General features: G+C 62.5%; 1 protein-coding gene across 6 annotated transcripts; it reads left to right on the top strand.

The window, feature by feature from the left end:
- Nucleotides 1-257: 257 nt before the first annotated feature.
- On the top strand, nt 258-14,257 carry BPIFB6 (BPI fold containing family B member 6). Of its 6 annotated transcripts, XM_089307177.1 has the most exons (17): nt 258-1,856; nt 2,711-3,036; nt 3,633-3,740; nt 4,701-4,800; nt 5,687-5,791; nt 6,218-6,367; nt 6,481-6,544; nt 6,872-6,932; nt 7,505-7,596; nt 8,228-8,407; nt 9,653-9,706; nt 10,056-10,229; nt 10,697-10,764; nt 12,129-12,174; nt 12,925-12,988; nt 13,343-13,419; nt 14,078-14,257. In XM_089307177.1, exons 3-17 carry the CDS (start codon nt 3,641-3,643, stop codon nt 14,108-14,110), a joined length of 1,368 nt encoding a protein of 455 aa, XP_089163303.1. In that variant the 5' UTR covers nt 258-1,856; nt 2,711-3,036; nt 3,633-3,640; the 3' UTR covers nt 14,111-14,257. The 6 variants fall into 6 exon arrangements, with proteins under 6 accessions (XP_089163303.1, XP_089163304.1, XP_089163302.1 ...); XM_089307178.1 differs by lacking the exon at nt 2,711-3,036; XM_089307176.1 differs by having other exon boundaries at nt 258-2,827.
- The last annotated feature ends 3,959 nt before the right edge of the window (nt 14,258-18,216 follow it).

Below are 18,216 nucleotides of genomic sequence, written 5' to 3'. Positions count from 1 at the left end.
CATTTGTGGCGGGACTCGAACACACCCCATATCTCCAACCTCCCAATACTGTCCCACTGTGGAATAAAGCCTCAGCATGAAGTTGAGTGGAGCCAAACTATAGCACCATCTGTCTGTCCATCCACTTATCCAACCACCCATCCATCTGTCCGTCCGCCCATCTATCCATCTGCCCATCCACCACTTAGCCAATCATCCATCCACCCATCCATCCATACATCCATCCATCCACCTGTCTATCCATCTATATGTCTGTCTGTCCTTCCATCTGTCAGTCTATGCTTTATGTCCAATCCATCCATCCCTACCTCCATCCATCCATTTATTCAGTTACTTTTTCCAACCTTCCAGACCTTGCCCACAATGTGCCTAATTCTATTCTTTGAGTTCTTCGAAGAGGAGGGGGAGAAAAATGCTCAGGTCAAGTTCCCAATCCAGAAGGCAGCCGTGATCTGCCCAAAGACAGCTGACCCGATCCCCAGGGGACACCCTGGAATCACGGGGTGAGGTGCCTGCTGAGCACTGGCTGCTGAGGGGGACAGTGGTCCCCCCACAAGGCTGAAACCCACAGGAGCTTACAGAGTTCCGAGTGAACTCCCCAGAGGGTCAGAGGGAAGCGAAAGGCTGACCCCGAGCTTCCGGGCTGCCGCGGTCTCCTGGCCCCCCGAGCCCCAGCTGCTCCTGGAAGGTCGGGCAGAGCTGGAACGGTGGCAGGGAGCCCCCAGGACAGTCCTGGGGCAGCGGCCGGAGAGAGAGAGGCGGCAGAGGCTCCGCTGGGGACACCCCGGCAGTCCTCATCTGGGGTCTGGAGTCCTGGGGTCCCTCTGCACACCAGCTTGGGAAGCCCCGCTGTGCCCGTCATGCGCTGTGTGCCCTTGGGCACATGGTGAGCACTCAGCCTCAGTCTCTGTCTGAAATGGAGGCAATCGCCGAAGTGCCCACCTCCCAGGCCAGCTCTGAGGATTCAGCGGGCTAGTGCCTGTCCAGCAAGGAGCACCCTGCCGGGCCCAGGTCAAGGGCATGGCCACTGGGCCCTGCTGCTGCTGCTGTTGTCAGCATCAGAGCGCTGCCCCTCTCCCCAGCACAAAGGGGATGAACCAGCGGCCATGGAGGCCAGAGGAGCTGCTGCGGCCACATGTTTCGTGAGGCTCCGTGGCAGGGGGCGGGACTCAGATTCCTGAACTCAACAGGCCTCTCCTGCCGTCCCACACCCGCTGTTCTTCCTGTGCGCCCGATGCGTCCAGTCCACGCCTCTCAGTGCCCGGCTGCCACACCCGCTCCTGCCCTGCAGAGTGGCTCTGCTTGCCCGCTGGCATGAGCCCCAACGTCCCCCCTCGCAGGATGGCTGGCACCAAGGATCACCCTGTTTCTGCTCTCTGTCCCATCCCCCAGGGGTGGGAAGGGTGTGGCTGGAGATCTGGGGAGCGCCCACGGTCCCCCTCGGGGGGAACCCCACTGCCTGGTTCACCGTGATCACCCCTGCACCTCGACAGGCCTGGCACACAGTAGGTGCTCAATAAGTGCTTGTTGAAGGGCTGCATGCACGCCTGCTGTGTGCCCAGCCTTGCGGGAGGTGCTGGACCCGGGAGAGGGGACAGCGTGGGCACTGGTGCCTGGCTCGGCAGCCACATCCTGTCCGCAGTACCCGTCCTTGGCGGCTGCCCTCGCCCTCTATGCTATTTACGTTGGAACAGACTGATAGGTCACGTGAGCCCCGGGCTCCCGCCTGTGGGTCTCGAGATGATTATCTGGGCCTTAGTAAACCCTTAACTACCAAGCACTAATCGGGCTCCTGAATATAAGGGCTTCCTCGTCCTGGGGGCCCGGCCTCTGTGGGACGTCCCGAGCTCAGCAAGGTAAGGGCAGCCCCTGCCTGGGGAACTTATCCTAAAGAGGGTCCAGTACCATCATTTCGCAGATGAAGAAACAGAGGTCCAGAGAGGGAAAGGGGCTCGCTGAGGTCACACAGCCAGAACGAGGGCTTGGCTCTGTGGCCTGACCTGCCCAGGGCTCCCCCACCTCGCAGGTAACAGGCTGCAGGTGCCGGGACCTAGGAAAGACCTAGGGAAGGGCTGAGGCTGAGGCTCTGCCGGGCGGGAGCTCAGAGCGCCGTTGGTCAGCTGGGGCGGGCGGCGCAGGTAGGAGCACGGGACTCCAGCTGGAGGAGGAAGAACGAGCAAAGGGGGCACAGTGGGGACCCCTTCCTTGTTGGCAGGGGTCATGGCCAGGGTCAGGTTCAAGCTGTGAGCTCTGAAGCGGGGCCAGGTGAGCCTGAGGGGGGAGGGGGCACGCAGGTGACGCATGGTGGGGGTCAGGTGTGCTACAAAGCAGGGGCAGAGCCTTGTCACCCCAAGCCACCTTTTATCCCACCAGGGGCCTGGGTTTGGACCTGGGGGGCTGGGAATGGGGAGACGGGGGTGGCGCTCAGTCTTCCTGCCGGGGAGCCCTTCGCCAAGCCCTTCCAGCTCTGCCGCCCCGGCACAGAGCTCCACGAGGCCCCTGGGGACGAGTGTCCGAGCGCTTTGGCCCTGGGAGCGGGCACAGGCCTGCAGCCCCGTGCTGCGGGAAGTACTGTGACTGCTGCTCTCCCGTCCAAATGGATGCTCAAAGTGGGCAGGGGTGCGAGAGAGGTGGCCGACGCTTTCGCCCGCGCTGTTGGCCCAGTGTCCCCGGCTCCTTTTCACTCTCAGCCTGAGCACCTCCTCCCCAGGGTCCCCCTCCGCCTCTGTACCCCCGCCCCTTTCTGGCTTCTCATCTGCCCCCTGCACCCCGCCTTTCGGATTCCGGAGGACGCCCTGGAGCGTGCTTGGTGCAGAGCAGGCTCTCAGTACGTGGAGAATGAATGAATGAATGAGGGCACGGGCTCAGACAGGCAGGCGTGCCCACGGGGAGGGGCACCGTTAGTTTGTGTCTTAGGGGAGCTCAGGGCCTGAGCCCGCTGTCTGCAGAGCGCCAGCTGGAAGTCTCCCCACTGCGCCACCGCAGGCTCAGCTCCCGCACTCACTCGGCCGCTGCGTGAGCGACCTCCAGGGCTTGGTAAGCAGGAGGGAGGGAGGGACGGGGCGGGGGGCAGTGTCAGGGGTCAGAGAAGGCTTTCCTGGGGACTGCTGAGGGTCTGGGGTGGGGGCCCTTATTTGGTTTGCCATTCACTGGCTAGGAGACCCTAGGTGTGCCTCAGTTTCCCCACTGGTGAAACAATGTCTCAAGAGACTTTCAATGGCTCTGAGTTGCGATTCGGGGGCTCCACAAGGCAGTGAGGCTGAGCCGGGGAGAGGGGTGCTATTGGCTGGTGTCAGGGTGCCCCCTCCACTGCAGCGGGGGCTCCGGGAGACAGGGCAAGGTTGGAACCTCCTCTGTGGCTCCAGCATGCCCTGGCCCCAAACCACACTTGGACTCAGGAGCTTCTATGACCTGCTGCTGTGGGCTGCTCGGAGCACCCCACAACCCTGGGAAACCGGAGGCCTAGGGGGCCTCCTGAGCCGGGGAGCCCTCCGGGGAAGGCAGTCACCGTAAGCGCTGCCCTTGCTGAGGCAGAGGCTCCTGGGCCCCCGACAGCCTCCAGGGGGCTCGCTCTGCCCTGCGCATGGGCCTGGGCCTGGTGGGCTGCACCCGATTCGGGCCCCTCGGCACAGGCGGAGCCATGCTGCGGATCCTGTGTGTGGCGCTCTGCGGCCTGCTGACCGGCACCCGAGCCGAGCCGGGGGCGCTGCTGCGGCTGGGCATGGGCGTCCTGAACCGCGGTGAGCCTGCGCGCCCGGGTGGGGGCTGGAGGGGTGCACGGGGCGGGGGCTGCCGGCCTTGAACAGCCCGTGAGCCGCACAGTCAGTCTATAAGCAGTGTAGTGCTATCCCCCCACTGCACAGAGAGGGCAAACTGAGGCCCAGAGATGAGCCAGTCTGCAAGTTAGAGCCAGGGCTGGAAATACTCCTCTCGGGGTGGCGTCCCTTGGCCCCAAAGGCAGGGGTCAGTGGCCACAGGTGGGAGGGGCATGGGGCAGGCGTTTGGCCAAGTGGTTGAGCCTCGCTTGGGATGCACCCACCCGTGCCCGGGTTTGTTTGAATGCCAGCTCCGCTCCCGACCCAGCTTCCCACCGCACACCCGGGGGGCAGCCGACGATGGCCCCAAGTGCCTGGGGGCACCATAGTAGAATTCATTTTCCACTTGCAAGCCGCCAGCCCCTGTGCTGGCGCCACCAGCGCAGGACACGGGGCGGGGGGGGGCACCCCAGTGACGGGGCGGGGGGGAGAGTCCTCCCCGCTGGGCGCAGGGGCGGGGCGGGGCTGCGCTTCCAGTCCAGACTCTGCACCTGGACGAGCCTCAGAGCCATCCCCAACCACTCAGGTCTGCAAACCGCCCCGCCTCTTGCCAGGCTCCCAGCTCCTGGCTCCAGCCACCACCCTCCCCTCTCCCACCTATGCACGCGCTGTGCCCTCCACCCAGGGTTCTTCCTGGGGAGACTTCCGACTCCTACTTCAAGGACTGAGGGAGATGTCACCTCCTCCTGGGAGCCCTCCTCAGCTTCCTTTCCTGGCCTAGACCGCTTATGTGGTTGTCCCCGCTGCTCGTGCCCAGCCCACCGTGGCTCTCGGGGCTGCGGGAGGAGGGTAGGGGCTGCCAGGACTCAATGCTGCGTCCCTGGCACTGCCCAGAGGAGCAGGGGCAGCCATGCCACGTGTCTTTCTGGATCCCCTCCCCCACAGAGGTGCAGACCGCGATGGATGAGAGCCACATCCTGGAAAAGATGGCGGCAGAGGCGGGCAAGCCCCAGCCGGGGATGAAACCCATCAAGGGCATCACCAAGTGAGAAGTGATGTGGGAGGGGCTGCGGGGGAGGGGAGAGCGAGGTTGGGGGTGGGACTCTCCCTGTGCTGCCTGGGCCTCCTCTGCCAGCCCCTGGGGGCACTTCCTGTCCTCTTGGGAGCAGGGTCATTTTGAGGAGGAAGTGAGGGTGCAAAGTCGAACGGCACCTCCTGGCCTGCCGTGGGAGCTTCTTGAATGTGCATATTAAATTGAACATCCTCAAAAATGGCGCGGAGAAGCAATCACAAGCATCTAATGACAGGAGGAAATCGGTGCCTCATGCCATGCTGGATTGATTGGTTGGGGCTGCCTGGGACAGCCGGGGAGGGTTCTGAGACACTATCAGGACTGAGCAGGAAATGGAACTGTGCTCAATTAGCAATGCCTGCCAAGAGCGTAGGATGAGCAGATGGAGGTATACGAGTCACGTCTGTTATCCTGGCTCTCAACTGGGGCTTCTCAGCCAGGGCGATTTTGCCCCCAGGGGGACGTTTTTAGCTGTCAGGACTTACAGGGGAGTGGGGAGCACTCCCGGTGTCTAGAGGGTTGAGATCAGAGACGCCACTCAACACTCTGCACAGGAAGCCTCCCACTGCAGAGTATCAGGAGTGCCCCCGGTGAGCGGCCTGATCTGAGCACAGCCCCACTTTGCTGCTGGGGAAACTGAGGGCCAAGGTCAGGTCAGCCACGGGCTCCACCTGGAAGACGATTGCTTCCTGCATGCAAACTGATTTTTTGTTTGTTGTTCACGACAGCCCCATGGGGCAGGCTTACCCTGTGCGTGGAGGGGGGCGTTTCCCAGGGCCACCTAGCAAGGCAGCAGAGGAGCAGGTGAGGGCCAGGGTCTGCCCTGCTCCATCCTCACGGTGGTGCCTGTGCCCCCCAGTATGAAGGTGAAGGATGTCCTGCTGCCTGTCATCACGCTGAACTTCGTGCCCGGAGTGGGCATCTCCCAGTGTGTGTCCACGGGCATGACCATCACTGGCAAGAGGTGAGGGGGCAGAGGAGGGGTGGGGGGTGGCCACCCTGGCTCACCCTGGCGAGCACCATGTACCAGCTGCCTGCTGGGGCTGGAGGTGTAGACCTGGCTCCCACCTGGGCTGGGAGCCAGACCTTAGCAGTCACAGACCAAATGACTGGGCTGGGACCAAGGAAGCACTGGGCTGAGTGGGGGGTCACAAAAGGCTTTGGAGAAAGATGACCGCTGAGCGGGTTCTGAAGGATGTGTAGGAGCTCACACAAGCACAAGGGGAGGCGACAGGCTGGTTGTGTGACCATGGGCAGACGCCAGCCCTGCTCTGTTCCTGTGGGAACGGTCCCCGCCCTTCCCCTCTGCTACTGCTGAGACTGTGGGACAAGAGGAGGCCCCCAGTGGGACGGTGACCCTGGGGGCAGAGACGTCCATGGTGTCCTGCAGCTTCATGGGCGGGAACATGGAGATCATCATAGTCCTGAACATCACGGCCACCAACCGGCTGGCGCAGGCGCAGGAGACGGGGCTGCCCGTGTTCAGCAGTGAGGGCTGCGAGATCACCCTGGTCAGCGTGAAGACCAACCTGCCCAGCAAGTGAGGGCTGCGGGGCGGGGGCGGGGCGGGGCGGGGCCGCATCGCACGGCCTCAGCGTCCCGCTGCTGAGCCCGACTTTCCTCCGCGTGGCCCTGTGTGTCCTGCCCACCCAGCATGCTGCCCAAGATGGTCAAGAAGTTCCTGGACAGCACCCTGCACAAAGTCCTCCCGAGCCTGGTGAGTGCAAGCACCCAGCCCCCATTGCCTCATGGGTTGAGTGTGGCTGGCTCAGTGGGAGGAAGTGCTGCGATCATCTAGTGATGTCTGCCATGAGCACAAGCTGGGAAACACCGGCCTGCACACCAGAGCTTGCCCACTCTGCTTCCCCGTCCTCACTGACTGGACGCTAGCACAGGTTCTGCCAAAGACCATCTGTGTGATGTGGGGCCTCAGTTTCCCCATAGCTCCCTGTGTCCTTGGGACTCCCAGTGGAGCCCACTGTCCTGTGAGGGGTGAGACCCTCCCTGGGGAGACACATTCAGCCCAGGGCCTCCTCTGTTCCAGCTGTGCCCCGCCATTGACGCCGTCCTGGTGTACGTGAACAGGAAGTGGGACCACCTGAGTGGTGAGTGGAACCCCAGGGACACCGTGCCCCTACACACAGACATTGAGAGGGGTCAGCCCTGAAGCCCACTCCCCATTCAAGGGTCTGCTTCCGGCCCTGCCTGGGGATTAGAGGGGTGTGGGCGTCACACTGTCCTCCGTCCCCTGTCCCAGGCTGCGCCCCCGAGCGCCCAGGATGTGGCTGCCTTGCTGCGGGCAGACCCAGCTCTGCTTTGCTGGGCCATCTGCTGCCTCCATCACTCGGGGTCCCCAGGGCTCGCCAGTGTGGGAGGGAGGAAATCCCAGCGGTGGGAAGGGAAGAAAGCCAGCCGGCATCCCCAGCAGCGTGGCTGGGCAGAGTCAGTCCTTCCCCCGAGTCTCCCCCTGCCTGTGTGTGGGTCGCAGGCCACCGTGCGGACCCCGGCCGTCTGCTGCAAGACCCCGGGGGGACCCTGTGCTTTCCAGGCCGTTCTGCTGGCGCTCCCGAGGCCCAGAGAGGCTGGGCAGTTTGCCTTGGGCCACACAAGGGGCAGAGCTAGCTCCTAGGGACGCCTGGGGTTGGCACTTCCCTGAGTAGAGACCCTCTCGGCGCAGACCCCATGCCCGTAGGCCAGGCGGGCACCGTCAGATACGCGCTAGCAGCCTCGCCGATCACCACAGCCAGCTACATCGAGGTGGACTTCAGCGTGAGTGCCGAGGGCCACCAGGGGCTGGGGTCCCAGGCTCGCAGGCAACGTTGCTGGACAGGGCTGTGGAGGCGGGCGGGCCCGGGGGGCCTCCTTTCTGCCCCACTCGTGAGCCTTGAGTCCCCTCGTGAGTCCATGGCTGCTTGCTTCTCACGAGTGGCTCGCCCCGTGGTGCATAGCCCGGGGGCCCGCAGTGCGGAGGGCTTGGCCAGGCCTCCTCCAGGTCTCCAGGGCCCAGGTGTTGGGGGGGCGCGGGAAGAGCCTTCCTCAGGAGCCCCTCACAGGAAGTCTTCTCAGGCCCTCCCCCCCCCTCAGTGGGCCGCTCCCCCTTCCGGCTGCAAATGAAGCAGAAATCGCATTCTGGATAAGTGAGGGCTCCAATCAGCAGGTCGGGCCAGCCGAGGTTCCCTGAGCGGCCCCAGGAGACACCAGCTGTGGAGTGGTGACTGCCCCTCCCACCCTGGCCCCTCGGCCTCGGTCTCCCACCTGCAGTGCCCTGGGAGAGGCGGCGGTCTCCAGCCCCTCGGCCTCACGCTCTGTGTGACTTGCGGACCTGATTTGAGCCCGTGCCTTTGGGGCCCGGAGACCCACCCACAGCCCCTGCCCTCACAGCCCTGCTGCTGTCCCACAGCCCGTGGTGCAGCGGCCGGAGGGCGGAGCCATCAAGGTTGCTGCTGAGAGCGAGGAGCCCCCGGTGCTCCCCGAGGGCTACGCTGAAGGCTCCTCCCAGCTGCTGCTGTCCGCCGCCTTCCTCACCCGCCAGCTGGCCCTGCTGCAGGAGTCCTTGGACGCCAGTGTCCCGGAGAGGAAGGTGAGCCCCGCGGTGCCCTGGCGCTGTCGGCTCTGTCCTGGCACAGCAGGTCCTGCCCAGCCTGTCCATGTTGAGAACAGTCCTGGGGTTGTGGGCATCGCAGGTCTGGGAGGCGGCAGCACTGGCATGAGCTTCTAGCATCGGTTCACTGCTCCCCGCCCCGCCCCCATCCCTCTGGCTGCATAACCACCATGGCCTCATCTGGACACCCACTGTCTGCACAGCCTCCATCTCACGTGCCTTGGCCATCTCCCAGCCTCCCCTTGTCCACCATCCTCTGTGTGCTCGCATATCAGCTACCATGCACTCGAGACCCGGTTCTACCCCTCCAACAAGCATCCATCCATCCCTCCACACACCCACACAACACAGAACAGGGCCTGCCCGGGCGAATGGGTGAGTCGATGCATCTGCCATCAACCCACAACCACCCCTGCATCCATCCACCTCTCCATGAGCTGCCCTCTACTCACTCAGCCAGCCAGCCATCCGTCCAACTGCCCACCCGTGTGTCCCTCCATCCCTCACGGATCTCAGAGGTCCTCCCATCCGTTCACTTACACCCCCTGCGTACACCTCCCATCCACCCTTTCCTCATCAACCCCATGCCTTCTCTTCCTTTCCATCATCCCGTTTCACCATCTTCCCAGCTACCCACCCTCCTACCCATCATGCCTTTCATCCATCCATCCACCCACTCATCTATGCACACCTCATCCATCCATGTACCCCGATACCTCTACCCACCCACCACCCACCCTCCCACCCATCATCCATCCATCCACCCACTCGTAAAACATCTACCACCCACTCACCTGCCTATTCACCCACCTGCCTATTCACCCACCTGCCTATTCACCCACCTACCCACCCATCCGCCTGTCCGTTCATCCTCCTCCCCATTTGCTGTTAATCCATTTTCCTCATCCAGCTACCTCTCCATCCATGAATTTGTCCAGCCACCCCCCTCTCATCCACTGCAACTACCCACTATCCTGTCTGTCTCGCTTCTTTTCCATCTAACGTTCTCTCAGCATGTGGCCTTGTGTGAAGAGCTGTGGGGCTTGGAATGCGTCAGCCACAGTCTGGGCTACCCGGACGCTCTCATCAGCTTAAGCCCCGAGTGCTAAGTGCTATGACGAAAGGAGTCTCAAAGCGGGGGTCTCAGGTAGTTGGGAAAGTGTCTGCTAGGACGCATCGGGCCGGGGGGCTTTGGTGATCCTAACCTTGACGTTTCCTTTGGAGGTGGGTGAGCTTCCCCCGCAAACTACGGAGACCCTGGCTGCCTTCATCCCAGACGTGAGCACCCCGACTGCCCATGGTCCCCACCCCCGGCCCTGCCCTGTTCTCTAGTCCAAAGAGAAAGACCAGGAGGCAGCTGCTGCGTGCCACGTGCCCCTTGTCCAGTGTGGGAAGGTCTTGACTTGCTCCCTGGGCCCAGCCCCGGAGGAGCTCAGCAGGCAGCCTTCCCCAGCCCGGCACAGGGGCAGCGATGGCGCGCTCTGTCACTTCCTCACACACAGACACCTGCTCTTGCCTCTCTACTTCCTGCATCCAGGCAGGAGCCACCTGGCTCACGGGGGCTCCTGGTTTCGGCAGAAGCCACCAGGCTAAGGACCGGCCCTGAGCCAGTGTCTGCTTTCTGTAGGTGGCAGAGGCCTATCCCAAGCCAAAGCCCTTGGTGACCCAGATCAGAATAAACAAGCCACCCAAGGTCACCATCAAGTCAGGCAGGAGCCTGCTGCACCTCCACGGCACCCTGGAGCTGTTCGCCGCCCGGGGGCGGGGCAAGCCCCCTGCGTCCCTCTTCCTCCTGGAAGCTGTGAGTGGGACGCGCCTCACCCACAATGGGGGGTCAGCCCTGCTCCCTCTCTTCCATTCACACCCACTGGGGCAGTGAGGGGACTCTGGGAGCCGGAGAGACCAGAGCCAGGCTGGGTAAATCACAGAGGACATCCCAGAAGAGGTGATGACAGCTGGGTTATGTTGGAAGCCTAGTCAGGATCTGGCCGGGGAAGGCTGGGGGTGGAGGACACCCCGGGCAGAGGTTGCAGGATGCAAAGGCCTGGAGCGATGCCATGCTGAGTCCCAGGGCCGGCCGGCCACGGGGCCTGGTATTTGGCGGGGAGGGGAGAGCTTGGCCCTGGCCCAGGACAAGGAGCCTGGCTTGGGGGATGGGTGGAGAGGAGGCCCCCTGTGCTGCCCCGGCAGTGGTACTGGGGAGTCTGGCTCTGCCAGCCCTGAGCGGGGGGCCTCCCTGTCTTCTCTCGGCTTCCTGCCCGGCACCAGCACTTCAACCTGAGAATCCAGTACTCGGTGCGCGGGAACCGGCTGCGGATGGCCACCTCTCTGGGCAGGTAGGAGTCTGCTGGCCCCTGCTGGTCCCCGCAACCCCTGCATGGCCCTCCCCATGCCACCCAGCGTGGCCCACACGCCCAGGATGCTCTGCCCCCCCCCCCCCCCAGTGGCTCTCACTGTCTGCCGGATCCGGTCTCAAACCCTAGCCAGGCTCAAGGCCTTCCAAGTTCTCCCACCTCTGCCCTCACTCTTCCTCCAGGCTCTTTCACGGGGGTGTGGCCGCAGGTCCCTGGCCCCTTCTCCAGAAACAGACTTCCACCAGTGCTGTCTGAATGCCACTGGAGAGTCAGGGCCCAGCTCCAGGGCTGCCTCCTCCAGGAAGCCTTCCCTAGCCTTTGTGGAGTTCACTACGTGTGCAGCACAGGCTGCAGCCATTGTAGCCATGAGCCACACCCTGGGAGGCAGGGACTGACACACCCTTGCCTTCCCTCCGACTGCTCACAAACCCCGCTATGCGCCTTAATAGACAGTCAGACTTGTACTAGGCTGGCAGAATCCCAACTCCAGCTGCCTTAAGCTCCAAAGAGAGTCTTTTATCTCCATGATTGGAAACTCTAGAGGTAGGTCCGCCTTCAGGCATGGTTGGATCCAGGCACACAGCGTTCTCAGTGTCTGTCTTCCTCCTGCCTGTGCCTTTCCTGTTCACTTTGCTGGCTAGTTCTCAGGCTAACGGTCCCCACGGGATGCAGCATCATCCCGACAAGAGAAGCCTCTTGGTCCAGTGATTAACAAAATTGCCCAGGCTTGGGGGTGGGGGAGTCTAGCCTGGGTCACATGACTACATCCAAACCAGTCGCTGTGACCGTGAGATGGAATGCTCTGACCAGCCAGGCGTGGGTCTTATGTTCACCCGAGGGGCTCTGGGTCCAGCCCCTCTGAACAACTAGGAACATGAGTAGAAAATGGAGGGCTGTTATAGGAACAGAGGGTGAGGCCACCAGTTGCCGGCGACACTGCCAGGATCCCTCAGTGCCTCCCAGGGGCTGTGCAGGAGGTGGGGCTGCCACTCCAGGTCCGCCAGGAGACTGCGGCTGGGCCATAAACTTTTGCGTGGCCGGCCTGGGGCAGGAACGGCAGGCCTGGGGACCCAGAGGGTGGAGCCAAGCCCAGTGAGATGAGGCACAGGTGAGCCCCCCCAGTCTGAGCTGTGGGAAACAGTGTGGGCACTTTCCTACCAGCAGGCAGGGGCAGTGGCCCATCCCCGGTGGCCTAGAGCAGTGGCCATGACCCTGGGCTGCAGGCTGTAGCAAGCACTCCTGCTTCCAGGAGGGCAAGGGCGTGCATGGGATTCCCTGCCTCCAGGGCCAAGGCCAGTGGCTCCCGCCACTTTCCCCACCCCTACCCGTCTTCCCCTTCTTTGCAGAATACTGAGCCTGTCCCGGGGCACCTCATCGATCGGCGACTTCGATGTGAGTGTCCCAGGTGCCTCTGCCTGGCCGGGCTCGGGGGCCAGACTGGGCCCATTCTCCCCGGGGACTGCAGGGAAGAGGCCCTGGAACAGAGGCAGGGTGCACAGGGCCAGGCCTGGCAAGGGCTTGGGCTCCAGAGTTGCTGTGTGACTTCTGCAAAGTCCCTTAGCCCCCCTGGGTCCCTCCTTCCTCTGCTAGATAGGACCTGGCTGTGACCATGGGTTGATTTGTAGGAACAGCGCCCTGGGTGGTGGTAGCCTAGGCTGCCCTTGGTTGGCCGAGCTGTCGATGAGTCTCTCTGGCCTCAGGGCCCAGTGCAGAGCCCGACCCTGGCTCACGGTGCACAGTGCTTTCCCCACACTCGCCTAGCCCTCATGGAAACCCTGCCGCGGTGCTTTCCCAGGGATGGCGCTTGCATGGTTGAGCAAGTTTTCTGCAGGGCAGGAGGGGGTCCAGGGAGCCACCTCCTGCCTCCTGAATTCTCCCTCTGACACCAGCACTCAGAGCCCCACTTGTTACCCAACAGGGTGGAGCAGAGGGGAGGGGCCTGGGCTGACGGGCCAGCAGGGCCAGGGCTGGGCCGGGTTCTGATGTGGGCTGGACAAATGAATTGACTGATGTGTCTGATTGTCATGCCTGTGGTCTGCAGGCCCAGCCAGAGGGAGGGTGGAAAATACGGGCTGGGTTGGGCTGGGTTGGGCTGGGTGAGTGCTGGCGCGTGGATGCTGCCTCTTCCCATCTCTCCCCCAGGAGAAGGCATTAACTGGCTTCATCACTGACTACCTGCAAGAAGCCTACATCCCAGTCGTCAATGGTGAGGGCTCCCACAGGTGCCAAGAAGCATTCAACAAAAGCGGGACAGTCCCATCACTGGCTCCAGATAGGGGAGGCCAAAAGAGAGAGGCTGCTCATTGCTGAAACTTTGAGGCTAATGTCTAAATCTCACCTGGCTGGAGACAGTTTGGACTGTGACCCTTGACCCCAGGCCCTGAGTGAAGTCTTGACCGGGATGTAAACACATGCAGATCAGCCTAGACTGCTCTGCCTGTGCGGCTGGCAGACATCATCAATCAAGCACTGCACTGTTTCCCACCATTCTGCTCAGGACAGGCACTCCTAATCAACTGCAGAGCAGGCGGGCTGAGATGACTCTCACTGTCTTTCTCAGATGTACTCCAGGTTGGGTTCCCACTCCCAGATGTTCTGGCGGTGAATTACAACCTAGCTGAGCTGGACATAGTGGAGGTGAGGGGAGGGGCTGGGGAGGCTACGTCAACCATTGATTTGTGACCCAGGGGTGATGAACAAGAGCCTGGCTCTCTCTAACTGGAGAGGGAGGGGCTGGGGAGGGCAGGTGGCCACCAGTAGAATCCTGCCAATGCCCTGAGCCAAGACCCAGGCTCTCCTTGGCCAGGGGTCCCGGGGAGGATGTGGACCCCGTCGCTCTCTTGCTCTGACACCCTGGGCAGATGGCCGCCTCTCTCCAGGCCTCCATGTTCCTGTGCTGAGGATGGGGATGGCAATGATAGCCTTTGACCTCCTAGAGCTGTGGCCCTGATTCACCCAGAGGCACACAGCAGGCGCTCGATGCATATGAGGAGTCTTCCCAGAGTTCCTGGAAATTCCATTTATCCAGAACTCTCTGAAGCGTGCCAGACCTTGAGCTTAGCATGCCCCAGGCACGATTCCTCCCTGATATCCCCATGCTGGGGGACACTTGGGAAAATCGGGGCCCAGAGAGGGGACGGGAGCACCCCGGGCCACAGGTGGGTCTCCTACAGCCTTTGCTGAATCACCTCCCTGGTGGCCCGGCCAGTCCCAGCCCACTCCTGTGCCTGGCCCCCCACCCCCACCCCGTCCCCCACTTCCCAGCCCCCACCGCTGGTCTTTTGCCTCCTGCCAGAATGCCCTGGTGTTGGACTTGAAGCTGGGCTGACTGGAGCGGGACGCCCACGCAGCACCAGCAGCCTGCACCCCATGGAGGAGCCGCCCCAGGAGCCAGAGAGGCCATGGTCTGTGATAAGGCGGCGGCAGGCAAACCTGGGCAGCATCCTTGGCAATAAATGGGAGAGAGACCCTCACAGACGCCTGGTGCCTCTGTCTCTCTCTTTTTTTGGTAGCAGACTGGTGTGTGGATTTCTTCCCTCTGGTGGGTGTGGAGGGAAGCTGGCCGCAGCCGTGGGCATGGCCTTGGGCATGTGGTGAGCACCTGCTGAATGCCACGCTCGGGGTTTTGCTTGTGCCACGTCCTTTAACCTCCACGAGAACTGTGGGGGTGGGGAGGGAGGACGAGGGCGTCATCCCCACTTGACAGGGTCGGCCACTCGTCCGAGGTCGCTCAGTTTAGCAAGGGGCAAGCTCTTCACCCCCAGATCTTGGGGTGGCTGCCTGCCCAGGGAGCCCTGCCCCCAGGAGCACGTCCTCACAGCAGTTGAGGGAGCCGAGGACTGGGCCCGCTTCCCGGATGGGGAGACCGGGGCTTAGCGAGGTGGAACAGCGAGCTCGAGGCAGGGCTGGGGTGGGAATGTTGGCTCCGGAGCAGGCTGTGTGTGTCCTGCGCCATCACTTAACCAGTCTGAGCCTGTTTCCCCACAGTATGACCTGCTGTGAGGGTGACAGGAATCAAATCACGGAAGTGCTCAGTGGGGCCAGCGCTATGGCGCAGCGGGCTAAGCCTCCACCTGAGACGCCGGCATCTCATGGGCGCCGGTTCAAGGCCCGGCTGCTCCACCTCCGATCCAGCTGCCTGCTATGGCCTGCGGGGCAGCAGAGGATGGCTCTAGTGCTTAGGCCCCTGCACCTGCATGGGAGACCCAGAAGAAGCTCCTGGCTCCTGGCTTGGGCCTGGCCCAGCCCCAGCTGTTGCAGCCACTTGGGGAGTGAACCAGCAGATGGAAGACATCTCTCTCTCTCTCTGTAAATCTGCCTTTCAAATAGACAAACATTTAAAAAAAAAAAAAAAAAAGTGCTCGGTGCACTGCCCAGATCTCCGTCAGTGGGACAACTGTTGGCCACGGGTGGGTCCCTGAGGCCAAGAGCAGGAGCGGGGCGCTCTGTGCTGTTGAGTGCAAGGCCCCAGGAGGGGCGGGGCTGGCCCAGGGGCTGTGGGGGGGAGGGGCACCTGCATTCGCTGGTGTCCATGTTCCTGGCTCACTCGCGCGGACCTGGGCCGAGGGTGTTTCAGCCGCACACTCCCGTGAGGATCAGCTCCCAGCGTCACTGCCTCTGCCCACGTCCTCGCCCTGGGACTCACGCCACCGCTCTTCCTTAGCTGGCTCTTTGACATCTGTGTAGGTTTCTGCCTCGGTCAGTGAAAGACATGTGCTCTGGGCAGACCCCGAGATCAGTGTTGCCTGATGGAGAGTGAAAAATCCAGAATTTGGAAAGTACAAAGCACCCGAGGGTCTCCCAGGCAGTGCGCTGGCCCGGGGGCACTGTGGGGTGCTGGCTGGGAGTCCCAGCATCCGTGTGTTGGTGCGTGCACCTGTCAGCAAGCCTGCCGCGAGTCTGTGAGTGTAGGGGTCTGCAGGTCCATGTCTGGTCACACACGTGTCCAAGGTGTGGCCAGAGCCCTGGACAGGAGGCCAGTGCTCCCTCAGCCAGTGGGGCCCTAGCAGGTGTGCCTGGCCCTGCCTGGCACAGGCCCACGGCGTGGAGGAGGGAGGCCCGGATAACAGGGTATGCCCTTGTCCCTCACAGCCAACCCTAATCCCATCAGCTGTCACCTCCCCACCATGTGGACAATGGCAGCCTTGAGGCTGGCCTGGCAGGGACAGACACCCGGGTAATCCAGGGGCGCCAGGGGCGGGCCCTGGGTGTGCCAGGGACGCCCTTCCCCCCACCCCCGCTGGGGGGGCTCACACAGGACACTCCCAGCCACCTAGGACCTTCTGTCCCCATCTCCAGGGTGCAGAGCTGGAGACCCAGGCCCAGTGCCATCACAGTCAGAAGGTGGGGTCTCGCCCAGGGGTCTTGATGCTGTGGGGTCCACACTGGGATAGGGCGGGTGACCTGAGCGTCAGGGGAGCGCCTGCTGGACTCGGCGAGCGTGCTGGAGGGCAGGACAGTGGCTTGGAGGGGACATCGGGGGACTCCTGGAGAGCTCAGTCTGCGAGAATTCCCTGAGTTACACCACCAGGCAAGGGCTCAGGGCCAGGGCAGGAGACACATGCCCAGACGTGCGGTGACAGCCTGGTGTTACAGACTCACAGAGAGGAAATCCCGGGGCCTGGGGGCCTGAAAGCTGCGCTTGGGGACCGGCCTCTAGAAGAAATGCCAAGAAAAGCCCAAGTCCTGAATCCGTCCTTGGCCCCAGGTCCCCCAGGGGCCTCCCTGGCCCCACCCCCATACGGACTTAGGACGTCCCCCAGCGGTCCTGGGACTGCGCCCTCTTCTCCCCAGCCCAGCACTGACCACGCACCCCTTCTCGTGCTCCACAGCCCCTCCCTGGGGTTGTTGTTGTCACCAGCGTGACCTGCTGCTTCCTGGGTTTGCTGGCTCCAGAGCTGTGCTGCCCACTGCCGCGGCCAGCAGCCTCACGAGACGACGGCTTGAGATGCGGCCGGGCCACATCTGGCGCGCCGCCAGTGGCTTTTGGAAACAAGAAACATAGCACGGGGCCACCTGCGGCCTCACCATCCCTTACGGGTGCCAGTTCAAGTCTCAGCTGCTCCACTTCAGATCCAGCTCCCTGCTAATGTGCCTGGGAAAGCAGCAGAGGATGGCCCAAGTGTTCTGGCCCCTGCACCCACGTGGGAGGCTGGGAAGAAGCTCCTGGCTTTGGCTTGGCCCAGCCCTTGCCATTTCAGCCGTTTGGAGAGTGAAGCAGCAAATAGAAGATCTCTCTCTATCTCTCTCTCTCTCCTTTTCGATCTGTATTTCTGCCTGTCAAATAAATTAATTAAAAGAAAGGAAGGAAGGAAGGAAGGAAGGAAGGAAGGAAGGAAGGAAGGAAGGAAGGAAGGAAGGAAGGAAGAAAGGAAGAAAGGAAGAAAGGAAGAAAGGAAGAAAGAAAGAAAGAAAGAAAGAAAGAAAGAAAGAAAGAAAGAAAGAAAGAAAGAAAGAAAGAAAGAAAAAAGCAGCAAGGTGTGGGAAACGTTTTAGGTTGATTTTAGCTCTGAGTAACAGTGTAGCTCTGTCACAATTGTTACAATTAATCCCATCTGATTCTCTCCACCTTTTTGTAAACATGGCTTCCAGGAACACTTAAATGGCGATTGGCTCCTCCAGGACAGGGTCTGTCTCTTCTGCTTGTAGAAGAACATCTAGAAAACAGCTTCTAAAAATAGCAGGTGCCCCACGAATGCCAGCTGTAGAATGAGCGGGGGTGTGAATGAACGAATGGATGAATGAATGAAGTTCTCCCCGGGATGGAGGGCAAACAGGACCTCGGGAGGTGGGGGGGGGCGGAGCAAGTCCCTCCCCCACCCACCCGGAGTTCCTCTCCCCAGGCCCTGGGGGAGGGGGACACAGGTGATCAGAAGACCTAGCAGCCTCACCCCCTCCCCTGGCTCCCGGGGCCCTGATGGGGGCAGGGGCGGGGCTGGAGGGCAGCCAAGGGGGCTGGGGAGATGGCAGAGCCCCGTGCCCGCCTCCAGCCCCCGAGGAGGGGCACTCACTCCCGCCCCTGGCACTGACCCCAGCCCCTCACTCTCCCTGCAGAAGGAAGGCTTAGCCCAGGCCCTCTGGGAAAACCGCAATTCGCCTCTGACATGACACCCTGACGGCTTTCTGGCCGCTGGGCCCCCTTTGTGTCCCTGGAGCTGCTGTGGGCATATAAGGGCCGCCCCGGGGCTGGAGCGGGTGGAGGAGACAGCGGGAGGCCGGAGCCCCCACCGGCCCCTTGTGGAGCAGCAGAAGCCAGCGGTAAGGCAGCGGGAGACGGCCCCCACCCCGTGCTGAGCCCTGGCCAGCCGGTCCTGGACCCTGGGACCCTCTCTGTCCCATCTGAACACCGGGCACAGAACTCCCACTAGGAGTGGAGAAGCTGGGCTCGGTGGGCAAGGCCATGGCAGGGCCAGGGGCCCGGGGACCGTGTCCTCC

Source organism: Oryctolagus cuniculus, chromosome 11 (genome assembly GCF_051225735.1).
Source record: "Oryctolagus cuniculus isolate XC-2025 breed Fujian yellow rabbit chromosome 11, ASM5122573v1, whole genome shotgun sequence".
Classification (NCBI taxonomy): domain Eukaryota; kingdom Metazoa; phylum Chordata; class Mammalia; order Lagomorpha; family Leporidae; genus Oryctolagus; species Oryctolagus cuniculus.
This window is presented reverse-complemented; position numbering and strand designations above follow the sequence as displayed.

Excerpts from the sequence above, each read along its gene's own strand:
- BPIFB6 (XM_089307174.1), top strand. The coding sequence starts at position 3,584 with ATGGGCCTGGGCCTGGTGGGCTGCACCCGATTCGGGCCCCTCGGCACA. Across the intron at positions 6,933-7,504 it reads GAAGTGGGACCACCTGAGTG|ACCCCATGCCCGTAGGCCAG; the intron begins GTGAGTGGAACC and ends CTCTCGGCGCAG. Across the intron at positions 7,597-8,227 it reads ACATCGAGGTGGACTTCAGC|CCCGTGGTGCAGCGGCCGGA; the intron begins GTGAGTGCCGAG and ends GCTGTCCCACAG.